The 17,937-nt window shown below is 43.2% G+C and overlaps 1 protein-coding gene across 3 annotated transcripts in view; it reads left to right on the top strand.

Moving 5' to 3' along the window:
* Positions 1-17,937, top strand: part of znf638 (zinc finger protein 638) — a 279,892-nt gene that overhangs the window by 171,238 nt on the left and 90,717 nt on the right. For all 3 annotated transcript variants that reach the window (XM_078224710.1, XM_078224700.1, XM_078224717.1), the window contains exons 10-15: positions 1,619-1,695; positions 6,538-6,584; positions 7,991-8,131; positions 9,902-10,033; positions 15,326-15,373; positions 16,047-16,184. In XM_078224710.1, the coding sequence (XP_078080836.1) occupies positions 1,619-1,695; positions 6,538-6,584; positions 7,991-8,131; positions 9,902-10,033; positions 15,326-15,373; positions 16,047-16,184 (583 nt within the window). The remainder of the gene's footprint in view (positions 1-1,618; positions 1,696-6,537; positions 6,585-7,990; positions 8,132-9,901; positions 10,034-15,325; positions 15,374-16,046; positions 16,185-17,937) is intronic.

The following is a 17,937-nucleotide window of genomic DNA, read 5'->3' as shown; positions in this document are numbered from 1 at the left end:
TTCTGTACTGTGCACTGAACCCAACCTGATACCAGCTGATCATCCCTAATATATAGGACTCTCCCTCTAACATGATGTTGAAAGTATCCAGTTCATGCAGGTTTTTGTCCAAAGGAAAGATCAAGCTTCTCTATTGTTTTGCTTGGATAATGGCATCCCCATGCTCTTGCATCATATAATAGAGCAGCTCCTGCAATGAGGTGAGCATTACTGCTCGTTGAAATTCAGTACATTCATCCCTGCAAAGTATTCAGGATTTCTGTATTTATTAGACTCTGGATAAACTTCACTTACTGTAGTGTTTGTTGCTTGGCACAAATGAGTCAGAGGTTTGTTGCTAATACACTGGGGCAGGCAGCTTTTTTAAAAAAAGTGCTAGACAGACCTCCACCAATACTGTTATTCAGCTAAATGCTGGGAGATGTGTGACATATCTTCCTGTACTACTTTCTACCAGTGATCTGGGCATCATTAGCTGAGATTCAGTTTGTACCTATTGCTGCCTCTTGTGCTGCATATGTTTCACTCGTTTGTTTCAGTGTACTCAGCCTAAAGAATTTCATAAATAAATCACAGCACAGCAAGCAGTTTTGACACGAGGCTTACGTCCAGTGATACCAGTACAGGTGTTGGAGCAAAGGGTTAAATCAGATTTAATTGACATGATTCATTGTACAAAATAAGCATTTTTTTGAAGTGCAATGATTTTTGGTCAGAAACATTTTGATGTACATTGAGGAATTCAGAAAAATAGCTTTACAAAGTGAATATGCATTGAAAACATGCTATAATTTATGTTATAAAGTCATGGATCTTTTTTGTCTTCATGCTGACTTAAACAATTCAGATAAATCTTATCAAAGCTTGATTGTTCTTAAAACATGTAAATCAGATTAGTGATTTTTAAATTATTTGTTTGAATCAATTTTAACATTTATATTCTCCATTGATGTGGGCCTCTTCATTATGTATTTGCAAAGTTTAAACTCCTTGATGCCTAGAAATACCAGGTTGAATAGTTTTAATTGTGAATTAGTCGGCAGTTAGCCCCAATCCAAGCTTGTCCCCTTGCCTGCTGTTTAAATGCCAAGCTTGGCAACAGAATTTGTAAGGCCATGAAAATTCCATTGATTGGCCCACTGCAACTTGAGATTTACAGCTGGTGCATGTTGCGCTCCAGAAGTTGATGCAGCTTTCTGACATTTGCTAATGGTGAACTGTCAAAGTGGAAGCTGAGTCTTTGAATGTTTTCAAGGCAGAGGTAAAAGAATTCTTGATCAATAAGAGTGTGAAATGTTGCCTGGGGTAGGCAGGAATGTGAAGTTGGCATTAAAATCAGATCAGCCATGATCTAGTTGAATGACGGAGCAGGCTTGAGTGGCCAAGTGGCTTACTCCTCCTAATTTGTACATTCATATGTCTATTACTGATGCTGCAAGATCTGGATCATTGTCCTTTTCTTTTGTTGCTCGCCCTGTGTAAGTGTTTGGTGTTGGTCAGCATCTGGAACTCATTAACTTTGATGGAACTCTTTTGGGATCTGGTGAAATGTTTGTTGCACACCAATATCCTGTACATCACTCTGACTGTATTTCACGTTTCCTTTTGTCTAATTCAGGAAAGAGACAAGTTCTCCAGTGACCAGTGCTGGTGCTTGGGGTGCTTCAGAAACTGCCCCCGTTTCGGCTGATACAAGTAAGCAACTGCTGAGAAAGATTTATAAAATCTTTTAATTGCTTAAATGTGATAGTTTGCTGGGAGGATGGTTTGATGCTTCAAAGGTTGTTTTTAAACTCAGCTCAGATTGACGAGACGTAAACCTCTTGAGGGTCCAATTTAAGATTAGTTTTTTGCAACTTCAGCCCAGTGGAAAGTGGGATTAAATCCGCCATACAGTAGTTCCCATTATTCAGCACTAGAAATCTTAGAAACCCTACAGCACAGAAAGAGGCCATTCGGCCCATCGAGTCTGCACCGACCACAATCCCACCCAGGCCCTACCCCCATATCCCTACATATTTACCCGCTAATCCCTCTAACCTACGCATCCCAGGACACTAAGGGGCAATTTTAGCATGGCCAATCAACCTAACCCGCACATCTTTGGACTGTGGGAGGAAACCGGAGCACCCGGAGGAAACCCACGCAGACATGAGGAGAATGTGCAAACTCCACACAGACAGTGACCCAAGCCGGGAATCGAACCCAGGTCCCTGGAGCTGTGAAGCAGCAGTGCTAACCACTGTGCTACCGTGCCGCACTAGTAGACCCTGCATTCAATCTTGGCTGTAAGACTGGGAGGTATGGAAAATGAAACGTATCATTGCATTACTCTTTTGGAGCAGAGTGAATTTCAATGAGCATTGAGCTCTCTTGATTTAAACACAGCATAGCTGGATGTTGTTACCGAGTTCACTTTTAACCACATCAGTCCCTCACTGCTGATGGACTGCTCCTCCCAATTGAATTTCTCTCATTATTTCAAGCCACAGATTACACATACATACAGTTGTAACAATGTAGAACCAGAGCTTTATTGAAACATCACATTTCACAGTTCTGTACGAATCCCCCAATACAGTGACTTAAATGCCATCCTTTAGTTTTCTAATTGTATTTTATGCATATTATCGAAAAAGCAAAGAATGTTGCTAGGGCAGGAGAATTGTAGCTCCGAGGAGAGGTTGGGGTTGTGTCCCTTGGGCCGGAGAAGGCTGAGGGGTGATATGATTGAGGTAAACAAATTGTGAGGGGTAGAAATCATAGAAACCCTACAGTGCAGAAGGAGGCCATTCGGCCCATCGAGTCTGCCCCGACCACAATCCCACCCAGGCCCTACCCCCATATCCCTACATATTTTACCCGCTAATCCCTCTAATCTACGCATCCCAGGACACTAAGGGGCAATTTTAGCACGGCCAATCAACCTAACCCGCACATCTTTGGACTGTGGGAGGAAACCGGAGCACCCGGAGGAAACCCACGCAGACACGAGGAGAATGTGTAAACTCCACACAGACAGTGACCCGAGCCGGGAATCGAACCCGGGACCCTGGAGCTGTGAAGCAGCAGTGCTAACCACTGAGCTACCGTGCCGAGTAGATAGGAGGAACTTGTTTTTAAGTTTATTAATGTCACAAGTCAGCTTACATTAACACTGCAATGAAGTTACTGTGAAAATCCCCCTATCGCCACACTCCGGCGCCTGTTTGGGTACACTGAGGGAGAATTTAGCATGGCCGATGCACCCTAACCTGCACGTCTCCCGGAGGAAACCCACGCGGACATGGGGAGAATGTGCAGACTCCGCACAGTCACCCAAGCCGGGAGGCGAACCGAGGCCCCGGCGCTGTGAAGCAGCAATGCTAACCACTGTGCCACTTTTTTAAAAGTACTTGGATTTGCAGCTTGAGTGCTGTAAGCTGCAGGGCAGGTGCAGGAAGATGGGAGTAGAAAGGGCATCTATTTTTGGTTTGGCGTGGACAAATAGATCGAATGGCCCCCTCTGTGCTGTATCGTTTCTATAGTTCTACATACCTTTGATGCTATCATAGAATGATTACAGCATTATAGGAGACCGTTCAGTTTGTCGTGTGCTGGCTCTCTGAGGAAGTAATTTACCTGGTGCCACGCCCCTGGTTTCTCCACTTGGCACTGCAGGTTTTTCTCTTTCAGATAATCCAATTCCCTCCTGAACGTCTCAACTTAACCTGCTTCCACTGCGGCCTCAGCCAGTGCATTCCAGATCCCAACCACTTGCTGCTTGAAAAAGTTTTGCTTGTTTCCAGGTTTCTCTTACCAATGATCTTAAATCTGTGCCCTCTTGTGATCCTCCCTTAAATGGGAACACTTTTTCCCTATCTACCTCTGTCTAGTCCCCTCATGACTTTCAACACCTCTATCAAATCTGTCGATCCTCTCCAATCTATCCATGTTGCTGAAGTCCCTCATCCCTAGAACCAGTCTCCGGAATCATCTGTACTCCAGTTGAGGTCAAACCAGTATTAGAACATAGAACAGTACAGCACAGAACAGGCCCTTCGGCCCACGATGTTGTGCCGAGCTTTATCTGAAACCAAGATCAAGCTATCCCACTCCCTATCATCCTGGTGTGCTCCATGTGCCTATCCAATAACCGCTTAAATGTTCCTAAAGTGTCTGACTCCACTATCACTGCAGGCAGTCCATTCCACACCCCAACCACTCTCTGCGTAAAGAACCTACCTCTGATATCCTTCCTATATCTCCCACCACGAACCCTATAGTTATGCCCCCTTGTAATAGCTCCATCCACCCGAGGAAATAGTCTTTGAACATTCACTCTATCTACCCCCTTCATCATTTTATACACCTCTATTAAGTCTCCCCTCGGCCTCCTCCGCTCCAGAGAGAACAGCCCTAGCTCCCGCAACCTTTCCTCATAAGACCTACCCTCCAAACCAGGCAGCATCCTGGTAAATCTCCTCTGCACTCTTTCCAGTGCTTCCACATCCTTCTTATAGTGAGGTGACCAGAACTGCACACAATATTCCAAATGTGGTCTCACCAAGGTCCTGTACAGTTGCAGCATAACCCCACGGCTCTTAAACTCCAACCCCCTGTTAATAAAAGTTAACACACTATAGGCCTTCTTCATAGCTCTATCCACTTGAGTGGCAACCTTTAGAGATCTGTGGATATAGACCCCAAGATCTCTCTGTTCCTCCACAGTCTTCAGAACCCTACCTTTGACCCTGTAATCCACATTTAAATTAGTCCTACCAAAATGAATCACCTCACATTTATCAGGGTTAAACTCCATTTGCCATTTTTCAGCCCAGCTTTGCATCCTATCTATGTCTCTTTGCAGCCTACAACAGCCCTCCACCTCATCCACTACTCCACCAATCTTGGTGTCATCAGCATATTCCATACAAGTTTAACATAACCTCTTGCTTTTGTACTCTTGGCTTCTGTTAATAAAGCCTACAGTGCTGAATACTTTATTAAATGCTCTCTTACCTGTCCTGCCACCCTTCAATGACTTATGCATATTACACCAAGTTACACCAGGTCCCTCTGCATCTGTACCCCTTTTAGAACTGTAGCCTTCATTTTTATATTGTCATTTTGCATTCTTCTCAAAATAAATCACTTCTCACTTCTCTGCATTAACTTTCATCTTCCACTTTTCTCCCATTCTACCAACTTGTCCATGTTGTTTTAAGGTTCTGCAGAGTATGCTCCTCACTGTTCACAATGCTTCCAAGTTTTGTATCAACCACAAATATTGAAATTGTGCTTTTCCACCAAGTTTTAGGTCAGAAAGAGCCAGGACCCTAACAGCAACTTGTGATGAACCCCACTGCAAACCTGCAGTCCAAATAATACCAATTAACCACTCTTTTCTTTCCTGTAACATTGCCAATTTTGCATCCAGGTTGCTACTGTCCCTTTTATTCCATGAGCAATGGCATTGCTCACAAGTCTGTTGTGTAGCACTGTATCAAATGCTTTTTGGAAGCCCATGTACACTACATCAACAGCATTGTCCTCATTAACCCCCTCTGTTTCCACTTCAAGCCTCTCAAGTTAAATGTTTCCTTAAATCCATGCTGACTACTTAATTAACTTGTGTCCGCCCAAGTAGATATTAATTTTGTCATGAATTATTGTTTATAAAAGCTACCATCACTGAGATTAAACTGACTGGTCCACAGTTGCTGGGCTTACGTTCACACCCTTTTTTTGCAGAAGGGTATAACATTTGCCCTTCTCCAGTCCCCTGGAACCACTCCCAAGTTCAAGAAAGACTGAAAGATTATGGCCAGGCCTCCACAATTTCCTCTCTCCCTTCCCTTAGTACCCTTGGAAGCATTTTAATTCATGTATAGCCAATGAATTGCAGGGAAACTAAGGTACATAGTTTAACCAATTAATTGTAGTAAAACAAAGCTAAAATAGTGAAGATATAGTACGTTCCTCTACTTTCCAGTTAAACCATTACCTTAGTTATGTTGTCTTAATTTTAACTTGGTTGCATTTCTCATAGGCATTTTCCAGATCATTACAGAAAAAGCAGAGCACTTGTTTTCAGATATTGTAGCATCCTCTTTATCTGTGGAAGCTAATCCCTGCAGTCACCACACTTGTCTTACAATCTAATATTCAACAGCAAACTGTCTTACTACTCTTTTGGGGTTTTATTGGTTCTATATACTCGTCGTGTGGTGTCGTTCCTAAAGCCGGTGCAACAACTGCTTGAATTTGTCTTGCCTTAGTGTAGCAAGGCCCTTCACTGGCTCATTATCAAACAAAATTGGACACTCAATACTAGCTCATTTTATTACAGAGGATGAGTTGCTTCTTTGCCACAATCGTGAGCTTTTACCGTTTATTTCAAGAATGTTTGGGAAAATGGTATATAGGTTTAAATCTACGGTATATTAACACTACACTGGAGAGTTACACAACATCTTTTTTTAAAGTCTGTGTCCTACTGGTGCCATTGTTTAGTTTGACTGATTTCAGCTTTTTGATTTCTCCTATCTGTTTCAGAGAGTGCAGAAGGTGAAGATGCTGCTGTGGAGAAGGCAGAGCCTGAGGTAAGCATGTTTCATTTGTTACAGCTGCTGAGTAGGAAAATATTGTACCTTGCTCTTTTGCCTTTGGAAAATTGAATAAACTATTATCATAGAATCCCTACAGTGTAAATTTGGCCCATCAGGTCTGCATGGGCTCTGACGGCATCGAGTTCTCCGCCTAAAGGCAGTTTCTCAGTGATTATCTGCTGAACCATGGCAAAGTGCTGTAATATTTTACTACAGGTAAGGTGAGGAGACAGGCCTGAAGTTTACCTCAGCTGGAATGGGGATTGAACCTCGTTTTTAATGTTCTTTGCATGAATCTGATCCACAAGCTAGCTGACGAGCCAGCTGAGCTAACCGTCGTCTCTCTCTCTGTTCTCTCTCTCTCTCACTCACTCACTCTCTCTCTCTTCTCTCTCTCTCTTCTCTCTCTCTCTCTCTCTCTCCCCCCCCCCCCCCCCCCTCAACACAACAATTTGAAGGGAAAAAGACTCCTAGGTGTCTTTGGTTTGGCATAGACAAGATAGGCTTCTATCCTGCATCATTTCTATGGTTTTGTGGTCAGATTGTAGTTCATTGCATCTAAACATATAACACTCCAAAATCATTGTGTTAGCCTAAGAGGAATGTTTATTTGGTCTGCATCAAAGTACCCAGGATTACCTGTACACCGTGATTATCAGAAATTCAGGTGGTATATGCTGCAACCTAATTGATATTCCAGTATTTGCTGTATCTAAGCAACCATCCTGGATAGTGTCCCATAGCAACATTGGGAACTTAGGTTCTCCATATCATAACTTGCATTCATCTAGTGCCTTCAACATAGATGAAGCTCCAAAGTGTTTCACAGGAGTATATCAGAGGAGAGGAGAGAGATTTAGGGAGTGAATCGCAGAGTGACGGCATGGCTGTCAGTCCTGAGACAAAGTAAATCGGAAATACAAAATGTCAGATTTGGAGAAGTTAAGTGATATCTGAAGGATGCATGGGGAGAGAAGATGATAGATTGAGAAGGAGCAATATAATGGAGAACTTTGGATAAGAAAAATGAAGATCTATGGAGGGTGAGGAGTGGTTGGTGCCCAGCCTCTTAGCTTAACTATTTACAGAACTGAAGGAGAGTCCAGGAGGGGAAATAAAATGCAAAAACAAAACAAAAATTAGTGTTTTGAAAAGACGAGTGAAGAGTTTGAGCCGATCTCTTGGTAGTCTTAACAATATCTGAAAAGATGTGACCCTCATCTGAACTCCATGCATGCCAATAAATGCACTGCACATATTCTGTTTTTATTTCAAAACTGTATCATGTATGGTATTAAGAGTATGCTCTTTTAATTTAAATGTGATGACCTTCCCCCACCCCCAAAAATCATGTCCTTGTTATAGACTGATGAGTTTGAGCGTTTCCTTTTCCTTTGCAGACTGTTGGCCTGAATGTGAAAGGTCGAGTTATTCGAATTAACAATCTTCCAGCTAGAGGTTGCAAAGAAAATGATCTGAAAAGGTTGGCAAAGCCCTTTGGACAAGTGCTGAATGCAGTTATCACATTCTCCAGGAACCAGGTGGGTATGGCGCTCCACTTGTTAAATATGTACTGTTAACAGAGTTCATAACTTTATTCTGGTGGCTTTTATTTTGTGGAGATGCCAGCGTTGGACTGGGGTAAACACAGTAAGAAGTCTAACAACACCAGGTTAAAGTCCAACAGGTTTATTTGGTAGCAAAAGCCACGAGCTTTCGGAACAGGCTGTCCCTTCGTCAGGTGGGTGGGAGTTCTGATTACAAACACGGCTTTTATTTTCTCAGCTGTGAGTTGCCCCATCCTTTCTTGTCTATCTTGATTTAATTGAAACTGCTATGGCCAGTGCTCTTCCCTTTGTTTCCTCTTCTTTTCCCTTGTTTCTCCTCTTATCCTCATTTTGGTTTCTCGAACTTTGATGTTTGTTGTCAGGGAAGTACTAACAAATGAATACTACCAGGCCCTTCTGTTTAAAATTGAAAGTCAGTGGCAAGGACTGGGGTGGGGAGGTGAAAGGAGAGTTCAGTGAGATGAGCACTATGCTACACAGACATGTTGTCTTGAGTTTTTCACAGTATACAGTAGTGACTTGAGTGAAGTTAGGAGTTATATATCCAAATTTGCAATTGACAGCATATTGTGCAGATGGGGACAGGAAGCTGCAAAGGGGAATGTATAGCAACGAATTGAGAAGATAAAACTGGAAGGTATTTTAAGGTTTATTTATTAGTGTCAGGCTTACATTAACACTGCAATGAAGTTACTGTGAAAATCCCCCAAGTCGCCACGTTCTGGCACCTGTTCGGGTACACTGAGGGAGAATTTAGCATGGCCAATGCACCTAACGAGTATGTCTTTCAGACTGTGGGAGGAAACCGGAGCACCCGGAGGAAACGCACGCAGACACGAGGAGAACGTGCAAACTCCACACAGACAGTGACCCGAGGTCGGGAATTGAACCCGTGTCCCTGGCGCTGTGAGGCAGCAGTGCTAACCACTGTGCCACCGTATTGAGCTTGGGTGACAGAGATTTACCGGAATACTAATAATTCAGGGGATGATTAATTTGAGGTTTTAATCTAATAAAGTGAAATTGTTAGAGTTGATATAGAAAGTAATTACATACATACAAATTAGCAGCAGGAGGAGGCTACATGGTCCCTCGTGCTCTGCCATTCAATAAAATCATGGCTAATCTGATTGTAACCTCAATCCCACATTCCTCCTTATCCCTGATTATCTTTCACCCCCTTGTTAATCAAGAATCTACCCAGCTCTGCCTTAATATTCAAAGTTCTGCTTCCACTACCTTTTGAGGAAGAGAGTTATGACCCTCTGAGGGAAAACATTTTTCCTCATCTCCATCTTAAATGAATGACCCCTTATTTTTAAACAGGGACCCCTAGTTCTAGATTCCCTGACAGAGGAAACATCCTCTCCACATCCACCTTGTCAAGACTCTTCAGGATCTTAAAGGTTTTGATCAAACCACCTCTACTCTTCTAAACTCTAATGGATATAAACCTAACTTCTTCAACCTTTCCTCATAAGACAATCCACCCATTCTTGGCATTAGTCTAGTAAACAATTATAGACAAGTAGAAGCAAGCTGAAGGGGTGAATTAAGAATATCATGCAATAAGCATATCGCACAATACGAAAGTAAGTTTGCATGTGTTTTCTCAGCTGTAGTACGAAGGTTGTAATATCTTAAATAGGCCTGTGTATAAGTCATTTAAGAATTTCTTTAACTTTTCTGTTACATTTGACCACCAATTTCCCTATCCTCAAAACATTTTATTTTTATTTTAAGGCATACGTGGAAATGGCCTGTGCTAAAGCAGCAGAGAAAATGGTGGAGTTTTATAGCCTTTCCACAATCAAGCTGAAAGGAAATGCAATTAGCATGCAAGTACTACATCAGTATGTGGATCTGAGTGACATGGTAAGACATCCTAAAAGCAATGAAGGTGTTTGAACCAGTGAGATTCTAGCTCCTCGCCTATTAGATCTCTCTGGGTGATTTAAAGACCATTAAAATTGGAGATTGTCCACTTGGAACATTATTAAAAGAACACAATGTAATGCCGCTATCATTATTGAACTTCATGAAGATTTTGATCAAGTTTAATAATTAAGCTTTTGAGTGGGGTTGGGAGGGGGGCAGTAAATAGAATGAGATGGAATAAAATGTTGAATGAGAACTAGGAGTAAGGATAATCTCAACATGATGGCACGCTAAATGCAGTCTCGTGGGCCTGGACTTAAACCTGAATTTCCAAGGTAATTGTAAACTTGTTAGATTTATAGATTGAATCCAGCAAATAAGAACATAAGAACATAAGAAATAGGAGCAGGAGTAGGCCATCTAGCCCCTCGAGCCTGCCTCGCCATTCAATAAGATCATGGCTGATCTGACGTGGATCAGTACCACTTACCCGCCTGATCCCCATAACCCTTAATTCCCTTACCGATCAGGAATCCATCCATCCGCGCTTTAAACATATTCAGCGAGGTAGCCTCCACCACCTCAGTGGGCAGAGAATTCCAGAGATTCACCACCCTCTGGGAGAAGAAGTTCCTCCTCAACTCTGTCTTAAACCGACCCCCCTTTACTTTGAGGCTGTGTCCTCTAGTTTTAACTTCCTTACTAAGTGGAAAGAATCTCTCCGCCTCCACCCTATCCAGCCTCCGCATTATCTTATAAGTCTCCATAAGATCCCCCCTCATCCTTCTAAACTCCAACGAGTACAAACCCAATCTCCTCAGCCTCTCCTCATAATCCAAACCCCTCATCTCCGGTATCAACCTGGTGAACCTTCTCTGCACTCCCTCCAATGCCAATATATCCTTCCTCATATAAGGGGACCAATACTGCACACAGTATTCCAGCTGCGGCCTCACCAATGCCCTGTACAGGTGCATCAAGACATCCCTGCTTTTATATTCTATCCCCCTCGCGATATAGGCCAACATCCCATTTGCCTTCTTGATCACCTGTTGTACCTGCAGACTGGGCTTTTGCGTCTCATGCACAAGGACCCCCAGGTCCCTTTGCACGGTAGCATGTTTTAATTTGTTTCCATTGAGATAGTAATCCCATTTGTTATTATTTCCTCCAAAGTGTATAACCTCGCATTTCTCAACGTTATACTCCATTTGCCATATCCTCGCCCACTCACTCAGCCTGTCCAAATCTCTCTGCAGATCTTCTCCGTCCTCCACACGATTCACTTTTCCACTTATCTTTGTGTCGTCTGCAAACTTCGTTACCCTACACTCCGTCCCCTCCTCCAGATCATCTATATAAATGGTAAATAGTTGCGGCCCGAGTACCGATCCCTGAGGCACGCCACTAGTTACCTTCCTCCAACCGGAAAAACACCCATTTATTCTGACTCTTTGCTTCCTGTCGGATAGCTAGTCCCCAATCCACTTTAACACACTACCCCCAACTCCGTGTGCCCTAATCTTCTTCAGCAGCCTTTTATGGGGCACCTTATCAAGCGCCTTCTAGCAGAGCAAGATGCGATTAGAAGATTTACAGAAGAACTGAATGCATTTGGGCAAAGAAATGCTTTGATTTTAGCAATAAAACTATTGATGTTAGTTGAAAAAGGTTGCAATTGAGAATATATAATGAATGAAATCGTAATTGCATGGAGATGGGCCAAAGCTAACTTTTTTGATGCAGACAGTGTGAAATAGCATAATGTTGTCCCAAAAGTGGTAGAATACATGACTATAGAGTCTAAAGCTGGAAAATACTGTGTTCAAAAGGGATGTAGTAGTGTGGATGCAAAGGGTAACAAATATTGCTCGTCTAAGAGGGGCAACCAGGATATTCTACAATTCTGGTGAAAGAAAATCTCAAACTCTGTGGAGATTAATAGTGCTGGAATCCTAGTCACTGGTGGAATTAATATATTCATTCACTCATGAATTATAAGATTAGTTATGATTGATTCCCAGAATATGCTCCCACAACACTGGCAAAAGCCTTACAATCCCAGTTAATAATGGAATTAGTTGGGCTAAATTGATGGTTCTGGCTGTGAGGAAGAGAGAGAGAGACACTCAACCATCGTGGCATGAGAGTCTTACTGGCGCTGCCAAAATTTATGGCTCATCCCTAATTGTCTTTGTGAAAGTGATGGTATAGCTTTGTTAAAGAGGGATTTTGATATAGTCCCAAATGTCAGAGGGTGCAATCAGTCTCGACTGGTACTGCAAAATGGGCTGATAGTGAATTGGCTGCTCATTTTACACTCTGTCAGTGTACAATTCCGTTGAAGTTACTGGGACAGAAAATTGTGTGGTGTATTCACTGATAAGGAATTTCGGGGGTGGTAATATAGTGGCAATGTCAGTGGACTAGTAATCCAGAAACCCAGGCTAATGATCTGGGGATATGAATTCAACGTCAAGAAAGGAGAATTTCATTCCCCAACACGTACAATAGAGAAGGGAAGCCCTAAATATTTTTGTGAAAAGCATTAAGTAACACTATTTCAAGGCTTGGAGCTGTGTCTATTTCAGACACACTGACTGTGGCAAAAAGGGGTCACGAAATGTCCTTTGCAGACAGGATTAAGGAGAATCCTAAGGCATTTTATACATACGTTAGGAACGAGAGGGTTATTAGGGAAAGAATCGGACCTCTCGGGGACAAAGGAGGGGAATTATGCTTAGAACCAAAGGAAGTAGGTGAGATCCTAAACGAATACTTTGCATCAGTATTCACAAAGGAGAGGGACATGTTGACTGGTAGTGTCTCAGAGAGATGTGTTGACCTGTTAGGAAAACATCTCAATTACAAGGGAGGAAGTGTTAGGTTTTTTAGGAAACATTAAGACAGACAAATCCCCAGGGCCAGATGGCATCTATCCTAGACTCCTCAGGGAGGCAAGAGATGAAATTGCTGGGCCTCTAACAGAAATCTTTGTCTCTTCACTGGACACAGGTGAGGTCCCAGAGGATTGGAGGATAGCAAATGTGGTCCCGTTATTTAAGAAGGGTAGCAAGGATAACCCGGGTAATTATAGGCTGGTGAGCTTGACGTCCGTGGTAGGGAAATTGTTGGAGAAGATTCTTAGAGATAGGATATATGCGCATTTAGAACTGAATAATCTCATTAGCGATAGACAGCATGGTTTTGTACGAGGGAGGTCATGCCTCACAAATTTGGTTGAGTTTTTTGAGGAGGTGACGAAATCGATTGACGAGGGAAGGGCCATGGATGTCGTCTTATATGGATATTAGTAAAGCGTTTGACAAGGTCCCTCATGGTAGACTGGTGCAAAAGGTTAAATCTCACGGGATAAAAGGTGAGCTAGCTAGATGGATGGAGAACTGGCTTAGCCATAGAAGATAGAGGGTAGCAGTGGAGGGGTCTTTTTCCGGTTGGAGGTCTGTGACTAGTGATGTTCACAGTAAGAAGTTTAACAACACCAGGTTAAAGTCCAACAGGTTTATTTGGTAGCAAAAGCCACACAAGCTTTCGGAGCTCCAAGCCCCTTCAGGTGAGTGGGAATTCTGTTCATAAACAGAGACTCAATTTACATGAATAATGGTTGGAATGCGAATACTTAGAGCTAATCAACTATGCAGACGCTGCGACAACGGATGAATGAACACCGCTCGACAATCACCAGGCAAGACTGTTCTCTTCCTGTTGGGGAGCACTTCAGCGGTCACGGGCATTCGGCCTCTGATATTCGGGTAAGCGTTCTCCAAGGCGGCCTTCGCGACACGACGGCACAGAGTCGCTGAGCAGAAACTGATAGCCAAGTTCCGTACACACGAGGACGGCCTCAACCGGGATATTGGGTTCATGTCACACTATTTGTAACCCCCACAGTTGCCTGGACCTGCCGAGTTTCACTGGCTGTCTTGTCTGGAGACAATACACATCTTTTTAGCCTGTCTTGATGCTCTCTCCACTCACATTGTTTTGTTTCTTAAAGACTTGATTAGCTGTAAATATTCGCATTCCAACCATTATTCATGTAACTTGAGTCTCTGTCTTTATATGCCCTGTTTGTGAACAGAATTCCCATTCACCTGAAGAAGGGGCTTGGAGCTCCGAAAGCTTGTGTGGCTTTTGCTACCAAATAAACCTGTTGGACTTTAACCTGGTGTTGTTAAACTTCTGACTGTGTTTACCCCAGTCCAACGCCGGCATCTCCACATCATGACTAGTGGTGTTCCGCAGGGCTCTGTACTCGGACCTCTGCTGTTTGTGATATATATAAATGATTTGGAGGAAGATGTAGCTGGTGTGATCAGTAAGTTTGCAGACGACACAAAGATTGCTGGAGTTGCGGATAGTGATGAACATTGTCAGAGAATACAGCAGGATATAGATAGGCTGGAACATTGGGCGGAGAAATGGCAGATGGAATTTAATCCAGATAAATGCGAAGTGATGCATTTCGGTAGATCTAATGTAAGGGGGAGCTATACAATAAATGGCAGAACCATCAGGAGTTTAGACACACAGAGGGACCTGGGTGTACAAGTCCACAGATCCTTAAAGGTGGCAGCACAGGTGGAGAGGGTGGTGAAGAAGGCATATGGCATGCTTGCTTTTATTGGACGGGGCATAGAATATAAAAGTTGGTGCATGATGTTGCAGCTGTATAGAACGTTGGTTGGGCCACATTTGGAATACTGCGTCCAGTTCTGGTCGCCACACTACCAGAAGGACGTGGAGGCTTTGGAGAGGGTACAGAAAAGGTTTACCAAGATGTTGCCTGGTATGGAGGGTCTTAGCTATGAGGAGAGATTGGGTAAACTGGGGATGTTCTCCCTGGAAAGACGAGGATGAGGGGTGACCTAATAGAGGTGTATAAAATTATGAAGGGCATTGATAGGGCGAACAGTGGAAAGCTTTTTCCCAGGTTGGAGGTGACGAACACAAGGGGTCACAGGTTCAAGGTGAGGGGGGCAAGGTTCAACACAGATGTCAGGGGGACGTATTTTACACAGGGTGGTGGGGGCCTGGAATGCATTGCCAAGCAAGGTGATTGAGACGGACACGCTGGGATCGTTTAAGACTTATCTAGATAGCCACATGAACAGACTGGGAATAGAGGGATACAAACGAATGGTCTAGTTGGGCACATGAGCGGCGCAAGCTTGGAGGGCCGAAGGGCCTGTTCCTGTGCTGTATTGTTCTTTGTTCTTTGACTGAAATTTGGTCAGGGTTACTAATATTTTTTCCTGTCTTCTCCAGGAGGTGATATTTAAAGATATAATTGAAGAATCTGGGTTTAAACCAGATGTAAGTATCTTGTTGTTTATATTTTCAGAATGGAGGGACTGATAATTGATGATTGACTATTCCGTTAACATGGCCAATGTGTAGGAATTTGTAAATTGATTTCTGATCCATGTTGAGTAAGAAATCATGGAATAGGGAGCAGTGAAAGTGGCCCTGACAGTGGGAGGGAAGGAAATAAATTGGGCAGATTCTGTACCTGATTGCTATTCGGCAGCAGTATCTGGAGAATGAGGGCAGAATTGGATTGGCTGTGACACCTACAGAAATACAATCTAGTACCAGTCACTGTTTGGCTTTGCACTGAAGATGGCCAGAAAGCTGCTGGAGGCAGTGGAATTGTGCCCTGACAGCAGGAGAGTAAAGATATGCGGGTTAGGTTGATTGGCCATGCTAAATTAACCCTAGTGTCAGGGGAATTAGCAGGGTAAATATGTGGGGTTACGGGGCTAGGGCCTGGGTGGGATTGTGGTCGGTGCAGACTCGATGGGCCGAATGGCCTCGTTCTGCACTGCAGGGATTCTATGACTATGACACTATGCTTGTGTTATTACCTCTTGCCCTTTAGAGTAAATTCCTGATGCAAGATGTATTGTGATTGCACCATGTGCTGTTCATCACTTCCCGATTGTCTGCCTCATTGTATTTCTTTGGTTTTCTCATTCTCATCATGTAGGCCGGATATACTATATACGACCATTTCGTTCACATAAGCAATCTACCTGAGGATGGCTATACAGAAGTTGACATCCTGTGTGTTGCTTTTCGATTTGGAAGGGTAAAGGATTCTATGTTCTTGAAACCACACAACAAGGTAAACTACATTTATTTATTTTAATCTACTTGCGGTATTAAGAAAGTTTGAAAGGCCTCTTGAGCTGTGTAAATGGTTATTGATAAATCGATCTACTGTGAAAGGCCAACTCATCCAAACCTGAACTATGAAGGGTACTGTTGATCAGCTGGTCTGTTACAATCTTTGTAGAGACTGGTAACTTTTAAAGAGAATTCGAACTACCAGTTAACAGCTAAAAAAACAATATGTCAAGATTCGATGTTTTAAAACATTTACTGTAACAAATGACCAAACGCTCTTTTCTTTGTAGGTACTTTAAAGTATAAATAAAATGGTTTTTTTTAACTTACCATACGTTGCACTCTCTGCAGAACTGCAGTTCTTTTAGCAAACAATTCGCAGGTACCCCCTGCTTCCACCAATTGCTTCCTTTTTACTTTCTCAGCTGGTTAACTTCTAATTCCAGAGCACAATCTCACAGGGTTTTTCTGTAGACATCTTGTGATCATTTGGGTAGGAAGCACACAGCAAGGCAATATGAAATGGAAAATACAATTCCAAAGGGGGTTCAGGAGCAGAGAATATGTATGTCCATGTGCAGGACAAGTCCTTCTCCACGTCCTTCTGGTAGTGTGGCGACCAGAACTGGACGCAGTATTCCAAATGTGGCCGAACCAACGTTCTATACAGCCGCAACATCATATGCCAACTTTTATATTCTATGCCCCATCCAACGCGGTCACGTTGTTAGGAGTTTACTATAGGCCCCCAAATAGTAATAGAGATGTGGAGGAAGAAATTGCTAAGCAGATTATGGATAGGTGTGGGGGTCACAGGGTAGTTGTCATGGGGGACTTTAACTTTCCGAACATTGATTGGAACCTTTGTAGGTCGAATAGTTCGGATGGGGCAGTTTTTGTGCAGTGTGTGCAGGAGGGTTTCCTGACGCAATATGTGGATAGGCCGACAAGAGGTGGGGCCACATTGGATTTGGTACTGGGAAATGAACCGGGCCAAGTATTAGATTTGGTTGTGGGAGAGCACTTTGGAGATAATGACAACAATTCAGTGTCTTTTGTTATTGCAATGGAGAGGGATAGGGCCGTACGGCAGGGCAAGGTTTACAATTGGGGGAGAGGTAATTATGATGCGATTAGGCAAGAATTAAGGGGCATAAGATGGGAACAGAAACTGTCAGGGAAAGGCACTAATGAAAAGTGGAACTTTTTCAAGGAACAAATACTGTGTCTTTGATAGGTATGTCCCTGTCAGGCAGGGAGGAAATGGCCAAGTGAGGGAACCATGGTTCACAAATGAGGTGGAATGTCTTGTAAAAAGGAAGAGGGAAGCTTATGTAGGGATGAGGAAACAAGGTTCAGATGGCTCGATTGAGGGTTACAAGTTAGCAGAGAATGAGCTGAAAAAGGGGCTTAGGAGAGCTAGGAGGGGGCATGAGAAGTCCTTGGCGGGTCGGATCAAGGAAAACCCCAAGGCTTTTTACTCTTATGTGAGGAATAAAAGAATGACCAGGGTGAGGTTAGGGCCGGTCAAGGACAGTAGTGGGAACTTGTGTATGGAGTCAGTAGAGATAGGAGAGGTGATGGGTGAATACTTTTCTTCAGTGTTCACCAAGGAGAGGGGCCATGTTTTTGAGGAAGAGAAGGTGTTACAGGCTAATAGGCTGGAGGAAGTAGATGTTTGGAGGGAGGATGTACTAGCAGTTTTAAATAAACTGAAGGTCGATAAGTCCCCTGGGCCTGATGAAATATAT

This window comes from Mustelus asterias, chromosome 1, assembly GCF_964213995.1.
Source record: "Mustelus asterias chromosome 1, sMusAst1.hap1.1, whole genome shotgun sequence".
Classification (NCBI taxonomy): domain Eukaryota; kingdom Metazoa; phylum Chordata; class Chondrichthyes; order Carcharhiniformes; family Triakidae; genus Mustelus; species Mustelus asterias.
The sequence above is the reverse complement of the archived record's forward strand: the minus strand, read 5'-3'. Positions and strand labels throughout refer to the sequence as shown.